This window comes from Maylandia zebra, linkage group LG16, assembly GCF_041146795.1.
Source record: "Maylandia zebra isolate NMK-2024a linkage group LG16, Mzebra_GT3a, whole genome shotgun sequence".
In the NCBI taxonomy this organism is placed as follows: Eukaryota; Metazoa; Chordata; class Actinopteri; order Cichliformes; family Cichlidae; genus Maylandia; species Maylandia zebra.
In genome coordinates, this window is record NC_135182.1 from 25,794,695 (window position 1) to 25,814,478 (window position 19,784).

The following is a 19,784-nucleotide window of genomic DNA, read 5'->3' on the forward strand; positions in this document are numbered from 1 at the left end:
ATTTCTATGGCTATGATTTTTTTCCCCCCACAACATGAGTCCATCATTTTATAGTTGCAATACATCTGCAATATGGCATTAATTGCTTGATCCATTCCTGGAAAGGCTACAGTACACAAAAAGGCTACAGTGGTCAATATATTCTACTCTACAGCCCTCCGTCCTTAAATCTGTTTGCATGTTGCATTGCACAAAGTCAGTAGTCAGTTGGCAGCTTCTCTATGTTGTTTAATGATTGGCTGGGAGCTAAGTGGTGGTGACGGATTGTGATGTTGATGTATTTACCTCCTCTGTGCTGACAGGAAGCTGTTCTCGTGTCCTGATTGACTGGGTCTCATCACAGCAGCCAGCATTCCTTTGTTTAACCGGGTCAGGTTGGGGAGGGTTTGCTTACTCACTCAATGAGACGTCCATGAAGATGAGAGGAAGACCTTCCCTAATCTTGGCTGACATTGGCGGCTTGGCAAGCACAGCAGCTCACTGTTTCACTTGAAATGGATAAAACTTAACTTCCTGTGGGATAAAGAGTGCTGTAGTGACATACTGAACACAGGCTGACACTGCATGCTGCTAGGATGAAAGCTACCATCTATATATTTTTTTCTTGCACATTCCTTGATTTAATGGAATTTGAACAGAAGACCTACTGAAAAAACTATATTTCACTTATACTAAAAGTCTTAAAAGTTTGCAATAGACTATAGAGATTTTTATTGTTGTTGTTACTATTATTTTTATGGATAAATGTGTTTCTTTATAAAATAGTGTCAAATTCATTATATAAAACAAAGACAAAGGATGTAAGAGCAAAATACACCAGTCAGCTGAATATGAATATCAGAGAACAGATACACTGACATTTAATTATAAAAATCAAAGCAAAGCTGAATTAATTTATTCACTTTTATGGGATTTAACTCGTTGTTTTATTGTCCATTCAAAGTGTTTCCCACAAGTTGTACATGTTCAAGGACTTTTAGAGCCGTGGTAACCTTATATTACATAATAACTGATACTCATATAATTGACCCAGGTGTCAGCTGTTAGGTCAAAAATCACATCATGCAGGTTCAAAAGTATAGTTTAGTAATTTCAAGTTCTATAATTCTAATAATTTTGGGAAGCCCGCACTGAAACGAGTCGACACACAAGCGCGCGCACACACACGCCATTGCCTTGTCAGCTAACCCCCTCTAGTGCCGAGCATCCTGCACAGATGCGCTCAGTCTCCTTGTAGCCCCCGCTTCAGCTGCTCTACCGCTGCATCCAAATCATTTCTCTATTCAACGTTCCCATCTTGCTGCTGCAGCGGATCGAGTTGGAGCTGGCAACCCTCGGCACACTGCCGTACCAAAAGCAGGAGTGAAAGTCTGTCACGACTCCGTGCGCTACAGAAAGGCACCACATTGCGTTTTAATCTGTACTTGAGATTTTTTTGTTAATATAAATGCATCAACCGCGAATGAAGCGCATGGGAAATCTCCAAAGTAGTTAGGTGGGAAGTGTTTCTCACCTTGTGTGAAAATTTGATTTCACTTTAGATATTTTGCTGAGTTTATTCAAAACCTCTCCGTTCCGCGCCATAGCTGCTACTGCCACAAGGTAAAGAATGGACCATCTCCGGCTGTGTCACCCGGCAGCTCTCTACCATCGGGATCAAATGTAAAGACCAGGAGCAGCGGATCGGTGTTTCTGGACCTTCCAGTGACGTGTTTTTATCTGGCTACAGCTACCTCTCGGCTAAAAATATCCAGACATAGCCGGTGATAGATGTTGCAGACATGAGTTTTGGAAACAGATTTTTCTTCGTTTCACTCTTTCTTGGAACTGCCCTCACTCGTTTCTGTAACTGCAACCAAGGTAAGACACATCCACAGGGCGATGCGCTTCGCTCCTAACATTCCCGACTTTGTGTCGCGTAAATTCCAACAGTTGTATCATCTTTCAGTTCTTTCCCAATGGTTTTAAAAATTTCCACCACACTTACTGTCTTCGGACGCATATTGCCGTTACACTACTGTAGGGCAGCAAATTAGCCCGATGGGACAATCGAGTTCAGCCACTAGACAGGTATCCTTAGTTCGAGCAAATCATAACTCATAAGTCCCGCAAAAAGCCATTCGTGTGAGTTAAGAATGAGAAGTTTCATAGCGATATTACTTTAAAAAAGACACCGGAAACGGCGAAAAGAAAGGAATAAAGGGGGGGGAGAGAAAGAAACTTAGATATCTAATATAAAATGCACATTCTACGTTTGTTTTCACGGATTACGCATTTCTATCTTTATTATTTTTCAGTTCTTCTACACAGACAAGAGCTGTGGCATAATCCAGATTGTGACTTTAAGTTTATTATGTTGCTGTTAGAGTTCGAAGGATTTCCTGGGTTGAGCTTTTTTCTGAACCTGACAAAATTTTAAAAATGATAAAATTCCGCTGCTGAAATGACATGTCGGTCTGCTGTAATTACACATTATACATTACACGTACACGTGCAAACACACCGGCACAGACACAGCGGCAGAAGGATTTAATCATTAGGTGGGAGAACGTGTGTGCGTCTGGTAGAGTATGTGCATGTCAGTTTTTGCGCGGCGAGTGTTGCAGTAGATTTTAGAAACGTTTCGAGTCTGAGCTGTCAAAGAGTGCATATGTAAATGCACTTGGATATAGATGTAGTGCTGAATGTAAGCGCGTGTGTATGTAAGAGAAATTGCGTCAGGCAAACACACCTGCATGCATGCTTCTTTTGCTCTTGCATAAGTTTTCTGCCCACCTGTCTTTCTTTGTGATAAGTGACCACACTCACACAGATGCTTGTGTTAGAGTGTGGTCAAATGCTTGTGTGTCTGTGTGCGTGCGTTCCTCGATGGCTCCACGTGCACCTGCACACACAACTACTGCATCCGTGAGGTTTAAAATAGTCTTATTGATTGGGCACGAAATACAGCGGGATCTGCCCCCCAGGTTATATTTTATTGTTCTCTCTGTTCAATAAGAGCGATGCTACTCCCTGTTCTCCTAGACAGCTGCTACATAACAGCCTCGCTGTGTGTTTTTCTCTGCCACAGATTGAATGATTGAACTGATGTCTGCCTTCCACTGTACTTTAGTCTCTCATATTGACTGGTCTGGGACCTCGGTGGCACAATTGCAGTCGTTGTCTGCCACAGAGCGGTGCAGCTCAGCATGGGAAAACTGAAACTCTGATGACAAAGAAAAGTGTCTCGTAAGACGCCAAAGGGTTTCTCAAATAATTGCTTCTGTATTTGTCAAATTAAGACTACCTATGGTGTCTCTGTGATTTCACCTGCTTTTGGATGATAGAGTGTGGGCTATGCGTTCTTTCTGAACAGAGTATGAATCAATGTGGTAACCACTACTGGATAAGCAACTTTCACATTCAGTTCTAAAATCTAGTCACTGCATAACAACGAAGGAAAAAAATGAACAAATTTTTTGTTATTTGTTTTTTCCTTTCTGTTGGCAGGAGACAAAATCCAACCGAATTACATGGGGGGGTTAGTGTAGATCGTGCTTTTGAACACCAACAAACAGAACTACAAAGATTTGGAATTTCATAGAAAAAAATGGTCAGACTTCATCTGTTAGAAAAACAATAAAAACAGCCACTTTTTGCTCTGCCTCTGTTCACAGCAACCTATCGTATTCCTTACATGAATCCAACTAGGACTGCAGAGAGTTACTAACAAATCCCTACTCACTCACTGCCAAGTAGCACTTTTTCCCCATCAATAAATCTCTGCCCATAATACTATTTTTGGTTTTTCTCCCACCGTTCCCTGCCTTGTCAGTTCATCAGAAGAAATATTTATTATACTGAACTTTTACGAATCTTATTTACTAACCACTTTCTTGAGCTCTTGTAACATTTTGCTTTAGCCGAAAATCAGTTTATACTAGCTAAATTAGATGACGATGTCTTTGTTCCACATTTGTGAAATTGTTCAGATTGTTTTTGGTTCTTTCCAAAAAATCTCAGGCATGAAAATCAGGAAAGCAATCCTTTCTTGTAATATGAAAGGACCACATGCAAATGTCTTTTTAAGCTGGTTAAATGCATCTCACACAAACACAAAGTGCTCAGCAAAGCATGGTGTAAAACTCTTGGCTTAGACTCTAATGGTTATTCATTGCAATACTCAAAAAGATCTAGCAAAAAAAACAAAAACAAACTTGAAAATTATGATTCAAGTCTTTGCATTGATTTGTGGTGATGTCTGATTAAAGCTTTTGCTCTCAATGCTGCTTCCTGCGGAGCACCTTTATCACCATTATCAGAATAAGGAGATATTTATCAGCAGTGTTTTGTCAAGAAAATCAATCAGCCAGCACCCAAAAAAACATAACTCTGCACCTTTAACTAACAGGCTGGTGTGTGTGTTTTTGCACATATGATAAGCAGGGGCAATATTGTGTATTTTGATATTAGTTTCAGTATATGCAGTCTTCATCAATCAGTCAAAATATAATGACCGTTAGAGAGATTTCCCAGGATTTTTCTTAATTTATCGTGAATATACAGGTACCATCATTGTTAAGTGGAACACAATTGCTACTATGTATAATAAAAGGTCTTTCCACAAATTTCTCCTCCCTAGACTGAAATGGCTCCAGGCTGGAGACTGTTAATTTTCCCAGGGCTTGACCTCTTCAAAAGCATTCCTGTATTCACATAATTATCATTGACATGCACGGAATGACACATTTTTGTCCACCTGGTGAACAAGATTCATTTCATACCCCTGATGAAAATGACTTTTCAAAGTCACGAATGAGCAAGAAAAAAACACCTCAGTCCAAAATATTTTAAGCAGTGTTGCTTCTCAGACTGTTGTGGCCATTAGGCCTTCCCTGTACAGAATGAATGAACAACTGTTTTCTGGGTTCTGCTGCAGGAACAAAGTAGGCGCTTTTCTTTAAAAGCTGCAAACGCAATCATGCTAGGTTGGACCTAATATGCATATCATATAATATCATTTTAACACAGCATAAGATTGTGTGCAGCCACATTGATGAATAGGTGTGCACAAGATGATGACCGTGAGCGCTTCTCATGCATCTTTGTCAGTGGCTCAGCTCACCAGAGAATGCAAACAGCAGTAAGATGTACATAAGATTTTATCCAGCCTATATCATTTGTAATTTCACAGTTAGATTTAGACACTTCAATTCCCAATCAGACGAGAGATCTCTGTCAAGTGCAGCAGGTTACAGCTCTCTTAGACACTGCAGCGCGAAACAGCAAAGACATACAAGACAGACTCAAACGTGTAAATGGAATACATTGAAAAGTATGTTTTTGTCCCTTTGTTTTTCTTTTTTTATTCTTTCAAATGACAATTGCAAAATAGCTCTGCTCTCTTTGGCACTTTTGTGGGTGTATCTGAATGTAGCCGTGAATGCCATGCTAAATTACCTATGTCTCAGTGAAGGGAATTTTATCACTTTATAGCAAATTGATGAAGTCAGCAAGATTAAATATTCCATGTATGAAAATGGCTTATTTCTAGAATCAGTCATTTTGTATTTCCAGAACGTGATGCTGAAACCTGAAGCCCATATTGTGGAAGGTTGTTAAGAAATGTAGATGAAAGCTTGTTTTATGTCATCTACACAGTGTTGAACACTGTTAAAAACAGTGTTTTTTTAACAGTGTTAAAAACACAGACTTTTTGAATTTCCAGTTCTTAACTTTAGGTTTTTTTGTTATTGTGTATTTACTTATTTTTGTATGTTTTTAAACTTGATTGAAGAGGATATAATTTATCATGCTGAATTCTTAGTTTTAGTGTTAAACTGACTTGCCCATTTAACTGCAGTATGATGCACTGACCTTTATTATCATATAACTTGGGATTATTATGCTACAAATCTTTAGGTTTTGAACTGATATTCTGCTTTTAACAGATCCTGGGAATGATGGGGAGTGGGCCAGGGTGTGAGTTTTTTCAGATAAAACTTGGATTGATCTTCTTTTCATGGCATAAAGGGTAATTAATGATTAATTTATTAATAAAGGTCTGCTCTTTTTAAATCTTTGGTCAGTACTACCTACACTCTGATCAGAGATGGCAGTGCAGGTGTTTTGCATTAAATAACTGATGGGAATCACTTGTTATGACATTATTGCTTTACACGTGTCTATAACCACATTATGCTCAAGAGGGATCCTTCAGCATCCAACCTGTGTTGAATACTGGCACGTATTCCCTTCGCTAATCTCTCATTTAAATACACTTAGAGCTATTATCAGATCCAATGAAACACATTTCAAAGATTTGCTTTGCTGACATTTATTATGTTGTTGAATGTTTGGTCTTGTTTGTGAAAATGCACCGAAAAGTCTGTCATGCCTGTCAGGTTGCCTTTGTTATGGATAGTTTTCTATTTCAAAGCATATCATCTCGTCATGTCTTTCAAGTGCAGCACTTTGTTTACACTACTAGAGGACAATATGCAATCCTGACTGAAATCATCATCCAAATCAATTTTCTAGTGTTTGTTCATCAGTTGTTATTGTTTATGAGGCTTTGGGTTTACGAGAATGTGTTTCTATGAAGCTTGCAAAGCGAAAGGTTCTATTAATATTTGGAATCAAGGCCTATTTTCCTTTTTAAGCTAATTTAGTCTGTAGACTACGTCACTACTTTAATAATAAGAAACGATGATGCTTTCATTATAATAGGAAACAGTGTTACTACAAAACATATGTCTCCTATCACACTTTACTTAAATATCACACTTTATTCAATACCCTAGTGTGCCAAATCAACCAAAGGATGTATGTTTGAAGACCTGCACTGTGTTTTGAATTCACACAACTCTTTTAGATTTTCACAGGACAGACACCTCTGTAATCCAGAAGAGTCTAATGTAGGCCAACTATTCTACCAAAAGTGCACTTAACCTCCTAAGACCCAAACTCTTCCACAGCATGCATTTTTAATTTCTCTTTGATATTTGGGCATATTGGGGCCCGATGAATGTAAAAACAAAGAATTAACAGATTTTTTTTTTTTACCTTATTTTTGCTTTTAAGAAAAATAAGAGCCACATATTTGTTTAAAAATTGGATAGAACAGTAGCAGTATAATGTCCTCGAAAGTGGATATCAGGCCCATGTAGAGCAAAATTGAGTATTTTGGTCTAAATAACCCAAAGTGTGATGTCCACATATGTGGACGCCAAGTCCTAGGAGGTTAAAGACGCCTCCTTTTGTGTCTTTACATTCTATACTTTAAAGAGACAGTATTGCACACAACTGCAGACCGCTTTTCATCACTTTTGCCAGAACACTCATACTGCTTCCATATCTAATTGGCATAAAGTAGCACTTAAATAGACCACCTTTGGGTCTGTTGTTTGGGCTGCTGCTATTTTGGGGTATTTGTGTTGCCTGCAAAGGCTGTAGGCCAGACAAGAGATGTCATCATTCTAGTGAAGCTCCATATATTTATGAGTTGGCCAGCTCATGATCTATTTATATCTAACCAGAGGAAGTCCCAGAGGGCCTGCAGCTCCAGGCAGCATTTGTGGGTCCTTCTCAGAAAGACAACTCTATGAAGAGAGCTATAGAAAGGGAGAGAAGATGGGCTGGATTAGCACCCAAGATACATTGCTCAGTATATACAGCATATACTAAAATATATGCACACCATCAATTACAAGCGCACACACACTACTCAAACTACTTTCTAGCTAAATTTCACAATACATTTTTTACTGTAAATCTTTAAATGAGTGAATATGTTCGAAAAAGCATCAGAGAAATGAAGGCACTTTTTTTTATTATGGTTTTTGAGCTTAGGTGCTATTGGCAGGTCACACCTTTAACTCCTCTACTGTCAGCTGAACTCCAGAGGTGTTTCATTTCTAAGTATCCTTTGTCTGGCTCACAAATAAAGAAGAAATTTCATGGTGCCACACTTTTCTTATAAAGGTGGGAACACAAGGCTTGAACCGAACAGTGCAATGTTGTCAGCCGAATACATTCACACTGCCTCCTACTGTAATGTGCATCAACTATTCTTTATATATGGTGAGGGGAGGTGTGAATCTCCTTACTGCGGTGAACGACGCAGCCAACTCTCAGTAATTAAGCTATTTTCGAGGGATTGTGCTGCTTACCTGCCCACAGTAGCCTAATGGTGTCCATTAACAGCATTGGCAGAGACACCTAGTCTCCAATCTGGCATTGACACTGACATGGCACAGACCTGGCATTGGTGGGCAGAAATAAACACACAGAGATGCTGGAACTAATCCAATACCACCCATTAGCAGAAATATTAAACTCAGCCAGTAGTGTAGTGAAGATGGGATTTGAAGATGAAAGGCTCAGTATGGTGTCCTTTCTTTTTTTCCGGGGGGGGGGGGGATCAATAGAGTTATATATATCAATGTACATTTTCTGCATTTACTCTTGAACTATAGCGGTATAAACATCATGTGGTACTCACTTTGTTTTCATTTTTCCTAATGAAGTTTACAAGAAGAGTGATGGCCACAGAAAAAGAGGGCGCTACTTATTTAAACTCTCAAGAAAAGATAAGATAAAATGTTTCATTATTTTATTGTAATGTTTTTATTACATTGCATATAAATCTCACAGCAGACAATATAATGAGTTGAGTTTCCATAAATCTAATTAGAAACTAAGGGGGGGTTTGTGGTGTAACTTGTGGTATATTAAACTCCAGTTTGAAGCAATTTCATGGCCAGGTGAGGCTTTTTCCCAGATAAAAGACCTGGAGTTGAATCCAAGTGTTAAACAGTTGGTAGCTTTTCAGTGGAACTCTCAATATAAGGCCCAAAGAGATGTTAGTGCAAGCAAGGAAGGCCATCATTAAGCTGAAAAATAAATAGTTAAATAATCCTATGAGAGAGCTAGCAAAAACTTTAGTCGTGCAATCTAGTACATTCTTAAAAAGAATGAATGCACTGATCCGATCTGCAAAACCAAAAGGCCCACAAGACCACAGAAGACACCTTTAGTGGATGATTGCAGGACTCTTCTTTGGTTAAGAAAACCCTCCACAGCATCAAACCAAGTTGACAGGTTCTTCAGGAGTGAGGCAAAATATGGAATCAAGCCACACCTTACCAAGGGTTTACAGCAAGGTGCAAACCACTGGTTACACTCAGGAACAGGAAGGTCATACAAGATATGTGTTGCCTACATGTGTTGCCTATAGCAACACGTGTAGGACTGATTAGAACTAATAAGAGTTATTCAGTGGTCTGATAACAGTCGAGATGGGCTGTTTTAGGGTTTTGCTACCTTTAGCCTGACACTGAGGAAGTGAACGAAGCACTTAAATGAATGTTTCTTACCCCTCACTGTAAAATTCTGATTGGGTGTGGTCATCACCCTGTCGGGAGGGCAGTCGACAGGGACACCCAAGTTTGTGAATGTAATACCTTGAGAAGGAAGTCACCTAGGATTTTGAAATTTACACCATAGATGTATCCACTAAAACTCTCAGTGACCTCAGCCTCAAGGTCAGTAGGCAGAGGTGAAGTTTTTTGAAAATCTTTCAAATCAGTGACATACAATTTTGAAATGCATACAAAAGATGCAACTACTAGGAGGCTGAGGGGTACCAGTGTCCACTGCCAGTATTTTTGTTGTTTCATGTTGTCTTATTTGAATCTTTTTGCTGACAACTCTTGGACTTTTGCATTTTGAATCCAGCTATGTATGTGGATTTTCTGGTGACTAATCAGAGATTCTACTCTTAAAGTTCTCTCTTTATGGATGAGGAAACATGTGAGCCAATTTGCAGAGGGCTCTGCAGATATTCTGGTCATCACAAAGATTGTTTTAGTTATTTATTTTTTATTCATTTTGATTTTTTCCTTTTGTTTTAAATCTATTCTACTACTTACACAAATTCACTGTATTTGTTGCCTTTTTTGTATTTGTCAACTCTGTCAGTGCTAAAAAAAAATATTGTCCTGAATGATTTGGGTCTTGGATGCTGTGAAATGTGCATTTCTTGATCCAAAAGTGGTTTTACATTATGTCAAAAGTGTATGTACCATTCCACCCCTCTGAGAATCCCAGTCAGCAGATATTTGGACAATCTCTGTCAGCCAGGCTCCATCAGAAGTGCACTGTGTGAAGACTGGGAAACAGATGCAAATGTCTCTTCTTCTTGTCTGTTTGCCCTGATGTTAACAGAGGACATTCTAGCTATTCTAGAGTAATGATGTTAATGGAGATTTATTCAGGGAATATTGTCACTGATAAAGATCTGTGTTGCTATAATGAGTCCCCCGAGGACCACTTACAGAGCTCTAAATGGACAGTCATGACTGACTGACACTTAAAATTCAGTCTTTAACTTTAAGTCAAAATTACACTTTGGTTTGTCAGAAATCGTGTCGGTACTGATATGGCGCTATTTGAAAAAGCAACATTTAAGATCTAAGTCAATGATTTTTGAAGGAAATATTTAAAGCTGAATTTTTGCTTCTTGTGATCATTATTAAAGGTAGAAAGGTAGAAGCCTGGGACTTCCAGTGTTAAAAGAGACAAGGGAACAGTTTTGAATAAGTCTGTTGAGACTAGTGTTGTTATTGTTGATGTTTTTGTCTGTTAGCATTGATTCTCTCCTTGAATACTAATTCTTTTCCTGTACCCACTTAATCATGCAGTGCATACTCACCTAATAGGGACATACTGTAAGAGACTGTCACACATACTGTGTATTTGGCACTTTTGACAAGGTGACTGGATGGGCTCCATGTAATATTTATGGATTCTGAAAATGCATCAGGGTCTTTGTATAAAATCTGTTCCCTACTGTTGTCACATGTGTGGGAAAACTTTTTTTTTTTTAATTTGTGTTATTATGCTGCTATCTCACTGAAGGCAAATTCTGGAAGACACAGTTTTTTGTTTTCAGTGTAAATCACTTGTCACCGGGAGAAGTGCTTTCCTCCTGAATTATTAAATCTGTTGTCCTTGAGAGCATGACAAAGTATTGACAAGGATGACAATATTTTCCCCTCTAAAATAGTATTTTTTAACACTACTTGGAAGTTTAAAGTCACCTGACAATGATATTATTATGCTGTGCCATGATTTATATCATTGCTTTAATTTATATGCAATAAAACATAGCAGGGTCTTGACTGATGTTTGGCACAATGGAACATACACTTTACTAGCATAGGAAGGATTGATACATCACTTATAGTATTTCATGAAAAGTCTTGATCATCGCCAGTAGGAGAGCATATTGTGGGTGAGATTGAAGTAAAGCTATGGATAGCAGAGGAGGGAATGGCCTGTTGACAGCAATTTGACTGCAATCCATCAAACTTTAAATTGTGTTGCAAGTGGCAAAAATGTTGCTCCTACTGTACACGCAACTGTGCTCATAAATATTCATCCAAGAAACTCATTTTCGTTAATATGAAAAATGTCTAGATGAACACGTTTTTGACAGATTTTTCAATTTACAGTGTGAAAGAGAACTTTTTATGTGTTCCCAGATGGCTAATGTATGTATTTCCTCCTCTTATTCTCATTTCAGTTGTGTTGCTGGATACAACGTCTGTGCTTGGGGAGCTTGGATGGAAGACATATCCAATAAATGGGGTAAGAGGGGAACCTCTGTCCCATGTTATTTCATTTATTATTACTGTCCAGAATGTCTTGTTAAAAAAGGAATAGCTACTGTTGCATTAAGGAGATCAACTATATTGATTTAAAGAGGACAAAATTGGTAGAATGATCCTTTTGTGGATTCGTTTTGTATTCAGATTACTCTGTCCTCACAGAAAATACAAAATAGAGGTGAGGTTTAAAACCTCCTACTATGGTGTTCAGTTTCGTACTCCTGATTAATTCCTGTCTCGGTGTTCTGGGAATCCATCCTACCTGACAAACCATCCTACTCATTGTTTCTGCGCACAATACGAAATTAAGTGGCAAACCGTCCTACCTTTGTGAATATTAGCTAGAAAAATACTCTTATGGGTAAAATTAAGTGCCAAACCATCCTACCTTTGTGAATGTGACCTACAAGCATACTTTAACAGCTAAAGTTTAGTGGCAAATTGTTCTACCTTTGTTAATCTGAGCTAGAAGCATATTTTCACAGCTAAAATTCAGTGGTGAACCATCCTACCTTTGTGAATATGAGCTAGAAGCATACTTTCGAGGCTACAATTAAGTGGCAAATTGTCCTACCTTTGTTAATAACAGCTAGAAACATACTCTGACGGGTGAAATTAAGTGCCAAACCATGCTACCTTTGTGAATGTTACCTATAGCCATAATTTAACGGGTAAATTGAAGTGGCAAACCATTCTGCCTTTAAGAATATAAGCTACAAGCATACTCTGATGGGCAACGTTAAGTGGCAAACTGTCATACCTACTTAAATTTATGCTGGAATTACTCTGTGACAGCAGAAATGTGCATAAACTACCTAGGGTAGGACATTTTGCCAAAGTAGGATGGTTTGTCAAAACACCATTTCTGTCACGTTTGGGCCACATTATTCTTTAATTCACACATGCTTTTTTTTCCATATTAAATATACATTCTTAAAATGTTAAGAATTCTTTCCATTCTTTCACGATTCATTTTGCCATCTTATTCAAAGTCCAAGAATGTAGTTTTCAACTTTTCTTTTAAACTTAGGTTGCCTCTCAGCATAGAAACAATAACTGCTCTGTACCCTATTTTGTGTTTTTGTCTGTCAGCTACACCAAAGGGATTTTCCAATTTTGTTCAGACAGTAAATGCTTGAAGCCCAACAGCAATTTCGTGTCCACCTGAAAATCAGAACTTTGGAAAAAGCAGCAAGTGTCAAACAATTCCTGTATATTGCCTTGATAAAATATAGATGCACTGACAACAAACTGGAACATCTTCAGATCAAAACCTTCACACTGCATCAAAAGCTTTCTCTCACCGTGCTGACACAATACCTAAAAGTCTATTTGAAAATGTCTTCAAGCAATAAGGAATAGCAGTGGAATTGCCTGACTTCCACCACTTTGCTCATATCCCGGTCTTTCCTTCATGCCAATTAACTATGACACGACCCAATTCGTGGTGGAACCTAAATACAGGAAAGAGGGAGAAGCTACACTAAAACTGTGAGGTCCATAAGTATTTGGACATTGATCTCTTTACAATGTCACAGTGTATTTAAAATAAGATAATCAATATGTGATTGAAGTGCAGACTTTCAGCTTTAATTCAAGGAGTTTAAATAAGATTAGATAAAACTGCTAAGTAATTGCTACCATTTTTATATGTACCAAATAAAAAGAACATCATTTTAAACCGCAATTGTTGTTCATACATGCATTCAGTGTCTGAAGTATAGAACCTGTGGACATCACCAAATGGCGCCAGGTCTTTCCTGCACCTTCAGTTGCTGCTTGTTTGTGGTTCCCTCAGTTTTTTTTTGGAGTAGCTGAAAAACATGCTCTATTGGGCTGAAATAAGGTGAGAGACTTTGCTTTGAGAAACTCCTGGGCTTTTTTTTACAGCATGTTTTGGGTCATTATCCATTTGCTCTGCAAAGCGCTGTTTGATTAGCTGTGTAGCATTTTTCTGAATCTGAACAAAGAGAGTAGCCCTGTGTACACTTCAGAATTCATCCTGCTACTTTTATCTGCAGTCACACAATCAGTAAACACTATTGACCACGTTCCACTGGCAGCCACACATGTATATACTGTACCATTCCCTCCACTATATTTGACAGATGATAGATTAAGTTAATTTTGTTTTTCATTTAGTCTTATTTAGTCTAATTTCATTGGTTCTTGAGTGTAACCAGTGGTTTGCACCTTGTTGCAAACCCTGTGTTTTTACATTCAACAAATTGTCTCTTGATTGTAGACTTTGAGAGTGAGGTCCCCACCTCCTTGAGAGTGTTTTTGACTTGACTGGATGTAGTGAAGGATTTTTTCTTTACCATGGAAATCCGTCATCTTGCACTTTAGTTCTACGACTATACCAGATTGTTAATTTGACCACTCCTTGACCACAACATTTTATGGGGGTCTTTATAAATGGGTGTATAAAAAAAGTATATATTTCAGAATTAAGTACTGAACTTTTGTTAAATACCCCAGAATTGAATTTACAAGTCTACACTTCCATCATATCTTGACTGTCTGCACATCTTGACTGTTTGTAAATTCATGGTGTACAGAGGCAAAATAGCAAAAACTGTCATTATTTCTACACACTCAAGTGTGAGTTAACGGAACTTCTGTTTTTACAGTTTATAAGCAAGCTCATCACTTCTGTAAAACAAAATAATATTGAAAAGAGTCAATTATAAGCTAGTTTTAAAAATAATAATTAGTTCTTTTAAACTCTGTATGACCATCTAAGATTTGTACTTCCAGGGAGCTAATTATAAATTAATGTTATGCTACCAAACTTTAGACTTCAATATATCCTAAAGTTTGCTGTTTACTTTCCCTCTGGTAAACATTTTGATTATATTCTCATGTCACATGAGAGTTTATTCTCTAATTGCCTGAGTCTGACGACCTTGGATCCACTTATAAGAAAGTTTCAGTAACACCAGCCAACAGTAGCAAAAGCAGCAGCACTTACCAACAGCAAAAGTTCAGGATATCCTCAACAACTCACCTCAATATCACCGTCAGTGGTCAGAAGTGAGTTTTATTGACTCACCGACCCATATCGGACTCCTTACACAGGCAGTTTTACAGCCTCCTCCAGAATAAATAGGTGTGGACACATTTGGAAGCTGAGGCAAACAGTGGACTGACAGTCTGTACTTCCTACAAATGAAAGCCAGCTGGGGTGTTAGAGGAAACTTAGGTTAGAAATGGTTAAATATCACAAAACATCCCAATGATATTATTATTATTTAAAATGTTCTTCCTGATTTATTGTTATTCAAATACATTAAAATGTAGCGTGTACAGAGATGTTTTATATAGAGATAATAGATGTGGAAAACTAACAGCCATCTGTGGCCATTATAGTGAAATACACAGAGTTGGCCATGGCCTTTGATTGTTGGGCCCCAATAATAACCGTTTTATGACAACATTGACATCAAATACATCCACTCTTACGAGCCTCTGTTTGCCTAGGTTGTGCACCTCTTGATTTTTGTAATCTGCCTCATTTTACAACTACAACTGCAGCTGGGTTGAAGACACAAGTGCAAGATTGAGTTTCTGTACTGATAGGTCATTAAAATGTATAGAAAAAAAAAACCTGACACAAAGATTTAAAGATTACACAAAGGGAGATGTTGCAATAGTTTGACTTTGTGTAAAATCCATCCATTTGTAGGATCGCATCAGATTCACTTTGTGGAAAACACTTTGAAAAAGAGAAACGTCAGCTCTGATGTGAAGGTATAATGTGAGTGTGGAAACATCTGCTGTATCGTTCAGAGGAATAGGTACTGATGCCATAAGAGCACTCATTAGCATCCTTACGCTGAACTGGATGGATGGATGGATGGATGTTCACTTTGCTTCATTGTGGCTAAAACCATGTGATTTTATTACTAATGTAACTAATTGGCATTGTGATTGTAGGAGATACATTATAAATGCAGAAAATAAACCCAAAAAAGTCCTTGCCTGAAAATATGTAGTTTCTCCATAGAAATAAATAATTACATGTATTCTTTGAAAGTAATTGTGATCAAATGGTGTCATGACTTCACCCCCACCCGTCTCTTTCTGTCTCTCCCCACATGGCCCTTGGTGGCCCATATCAGGGTTATGGAGGTGATTACATCATGTAGGTTATGGTGACAGCCGCCCAGAGGGTTAGGGAGGAGGGAGCGAGGCTACTGTCTTCATGATTGAGCTGTCAGTCCTCTCCCCTCCTCACTCATCCTCTGTCCTCCGATTTACCATTAATATTTAAGGCATGAGGTGAGAGGCCTGAGGGAAGGTGTGAAGATCTGGGGAGGTAAAATAGTTTAAATCCCCCACACTACCTGGAAGCAAGCAAGAGCAAGTCAATCTCCACCATATTAGACACAGCTTGGTATCAGGCCAATACAGCAGCGCATCATGTAGCTGCCTATCAGAGTTGCACACTAGTTCTAGTTTTGGGCATAAACTGCTGTCAGTCAGTCCTGCCCAGTACACCTTAAAATAAATTCATATGGAGTTTCTGTCCTAAAATAATTCCCCCAATGATGAACTTGCAAAGAATATAGCTGTGTATATGATATGAAATTGAACAGGAAGTGGAAATATATATATATATATATATATATATATATATATATATATATATATATATATATATATATATATATATATATATATATATATATATATATATATATATGTATGAATCTGTTTTTTTTTTATCAATAGCCTCTAAACAACTCCTGTAACAAGAGGAAGATGAGTGGCTGTGTAGAGTACACTCCAGGGGCTTGCAAGCATTTTAATGCTGTGGCAATATCATTTTTTACATTTTGCATAACGTCAAAAATTCATGCTGAATTACTTGTCGACACTTTGCATTATATCCAAAAGTGTAAAGATAACTGTTACTGGATTAAAATATTACTGGAAAAAGAAAAACTTTAAAATGTGATGATTCTCAAGCAAGTTTTGTTTTTTGTTTTTTTTTGGGTTTTTTTTTCTTATTTCTTAATGGATATATGAGCATCCAGTCGCAACATTTGGATGACATCCTTGCTATATGTAACCCCAGTTATATATACTGTACCTGAATGAGAAGAGATTTAATGTACCTTTAATTGACTCACAGCCACTTCAGCTCCAAATGAGGATAACTACCTCCCTATCTACCCAGGTGCATCTCAGCATGTAACTGACCTCACTCCGTGTCTTTGCTTCACATCTCCTGCCTCGAGCTGTCCTGTTAAATCTTTTTTGCTGGGAGGTATGCTTTTATTTCAAACATACCTTAAAAAATGAAACCTAATTTTAATTCCATATCTTACATCTTATATATGTAAGATATGTGTTTTCCTAAAACAATCAAGCTTCAAATGAAAATTATTGCCTTGGAATCAAATGCAAAATGTGACCTATATATAGAAATCTTTACAGCACACATATACTTTTTAACACTTCTTGTTGTCATTAGGTGCAGTAGGTTTCTCAGCAGTACTGGGCTACCAAATCCTTACTATGGACAGATTTGTGTCTGATTATCACAGTTGTCTGGGAATACTTTTAATTAAAATGAAGATTACAGGGAAAGTGTGCAACACTTCAGTTAATTAATTGTGGTTGGTTCTTTCAGTCCCTAGCTGTCATTTCCCTACAGGGTCACATTCAAGGTGTCTACAACACTCTGGAAATCTATGAACAGATGTTTACCAACCGCATACATGATCATACGTGTTGGTCAGGTTCAGTTTTCAGTGCCAAGGTGTCCTTTAATCATTTTATCCTTACTCTGCTTCGAAAGTTAATAGACCTGTTTCAGCTGGCCCATAATGGGAAACCATCTAAGGAGGACTGTTGTTATGTTTTTTAATGGCTTGAACGTGGAAATATCCTCAGAATTAAAAACACATTCACCCTTAAAGATTTCACTCAGAGTTGTGCATACTGAGCGGAAATTGATCTACGCCATGTCTTTCAAGGACTTTGACTCTGAAATGTTTTTTTCTCCAGTTAAAGTTCATACATAAACTAGTGTTTGTTTGGGGGGGTTTTTTTCTTTTTTTTTTAGGGGGGGGGGGGGGGGGGGGGGGTATGTTTTGAAATGCTCTATATTGATGAAAAACAGGGCATCAGAAGGGGAAAATGGAAGAGACAGAAGAAGGAAAGAGGATTGATTTGGCATCTGTCCATTCTGAATATTGTAGCTGTATGCAGACACAGTGCTGAAAAATGCACGAGTCATTTCCCAGCGTTGGGGGGTGGGCGGGGGGGTGACCGTGTCGGGGGATCGTTGTAGCAGTTATTGCAGCAGCTAATTTATTAAATTACATAAAAGAGCTTTAAGGGATTAAGAATGCCTAATGTTACCTTTTGTTTTCACACGTTGACATTGTAATGCTAACTGAGAAAAGGCAGGTTTCAATACAGAGACTGATAGTTGTCCATTATGCTGGGAGAGCGTAATCCTATTTTTATCTATTGTCAGAGATCCCAAGCAGCCAATAACTCATATCTACTGGGGGCGTATAAACAGTGTTATGTAAGTGGGGAGTACAATGGCGGCACATTGGTTTACTGCTGCTGGAACACTGCTCAGTCAAATATTAGACTGTGCAACCTCAATACCTCACAGGCGTAAAGCTCAGAACAGCACATTTGTCTCGCGTGTCTGTGTGCACACTGTGTGTGTATTTGTAATGTTTCGGGCACATAAATCAGTTTTCAAAGTCTCTTTTTGTAATAGGAACAAACAGTTCCCAATATGATCAATCATTGGCTTTTACAGTAGGCTGACAGATTAGCCTAAGCTTAGGATACGTTTAGCCTTAGTCAAGTAGTGGTTACAGTGTTGGCTAGATTAGTTTCCACGAAATTCATTTGTATCAGTGCAGAGTCCTCCAGAGTGATGGAAAGTCTGTCGGTATTGTAGCAAAAGCATAATTTTAGATTTTCATTTCTTTACATCTATTTGCTAACCCTCGTGGTAGTATACTGGACAGAAGCCCACATTACTGTTCTGAGATAGCATTGCTTTTTTCAATACATATTGATTCTTAATACATTTAGAAAACATTCATCATTCACTTTCTGTAGGATACCGACTGTTACTTTTTACTGTTTAAGCTTTCTCATCACTCTGACGTCACCTTAACAAACCCACAAGGACCATAAGGGCGTACTTTCATATTTGTTGTATTTTTCTTTTAAAACTGTTCTTGCTACTGCACGTTTAAAAACTTTTAATTGCACAACACATCCACTGCCATATATGTGTCGTGACTGTTGCAATCAGTTTTGTGGGTGCTGCAAATGATTAGAAAATAGAAATAGAAGTAGAAGTAGAAATAGAAAGCTTTTTGGCCCTAGCAAGTCAGCATGCGAAATTAGGAATAACAGCAGACATCTCCATCAAGGCTCAAATGAAATGTGCTCATTGTTGGTCTCAATTAGCTTCATTTGGTCTTCCAGCTTTGGTGAAAGTTTTGAAAAAACTAAATATGGGGCTTGCACGACAGGGTATCAGGAAGAAACAGAGCTGAAAAGAGAGTGAAATCACAGAGGCACAGAGGGTTAGTTGGCCATGTTGGATAGAATGAATAAAATGACTAACACATTAAACGCATTAAAATGCTTACGGACTCATGAAAGCATTTGTACATCATATCAAGCCGCTTTACTTTCCCCCAGTCCTAATCCTTAATCTCTTTATCGCAATATTTAACCACAGTAATTGATTGCAACTACGTGACCTGAGGCTTATCTCAAAGCACTTTTTCCATCCCTAATACTATTAGCCTTGAGAGTGAGACTGAATAACAGAGAGAAGAAGACAGAAGAAAATCTGTATGTCAGTGTCCTTCATAGCTCAGATAAACTTCTCTAAGGCGTGCTGCTGAGTGATGGCCGGCAGCTCTGCAAGGAAAAAAAGGAAATAATCCTGAACCACTCCACTTCTCCCCACGGAGGCTCTAATATAAAAAAGGTATGATGATTTAGCACACCAGTATTCATCTCAGGGACCTCTGCCATAACCGGGCTTAAGCAGTGCTGGGGGATTCCTTAATTGGCTTGTTTCTTGTCAGGGACACACTGAGGCCAATATCTAATGCGCTCCCACTCGGCATC

General features: G+C 38.2%; 1 protein-coding gene across 1 annotated transcript in view; it reads left to right on the plus strand.

Moving 5' to 3' along the window:
- Positions 1–1,249: 1,249 nt before the first annotated feature.
- Positions 1,250–19,784, plus strand: part of LOC101465476 (ephrin type-A receptor 6) — a 180,133-nt gene continuing 161,598 nt past the window's right edge. The window contains exons 1-2 of the mRNA XM_004555569.4: positions 1,250–1,860; positions 11,567–11,631. Coding sequence (XP_004555626.1) covers positions 1,782–1,860; positions 11,567–11,631 — 144 coding nt within the window. The 5' untranslated portion in view covers positions 1,250–1,781. The remainder of the gene's footprint in view (positions 1,861–11,566; positions 11,632–19,784) is intronic.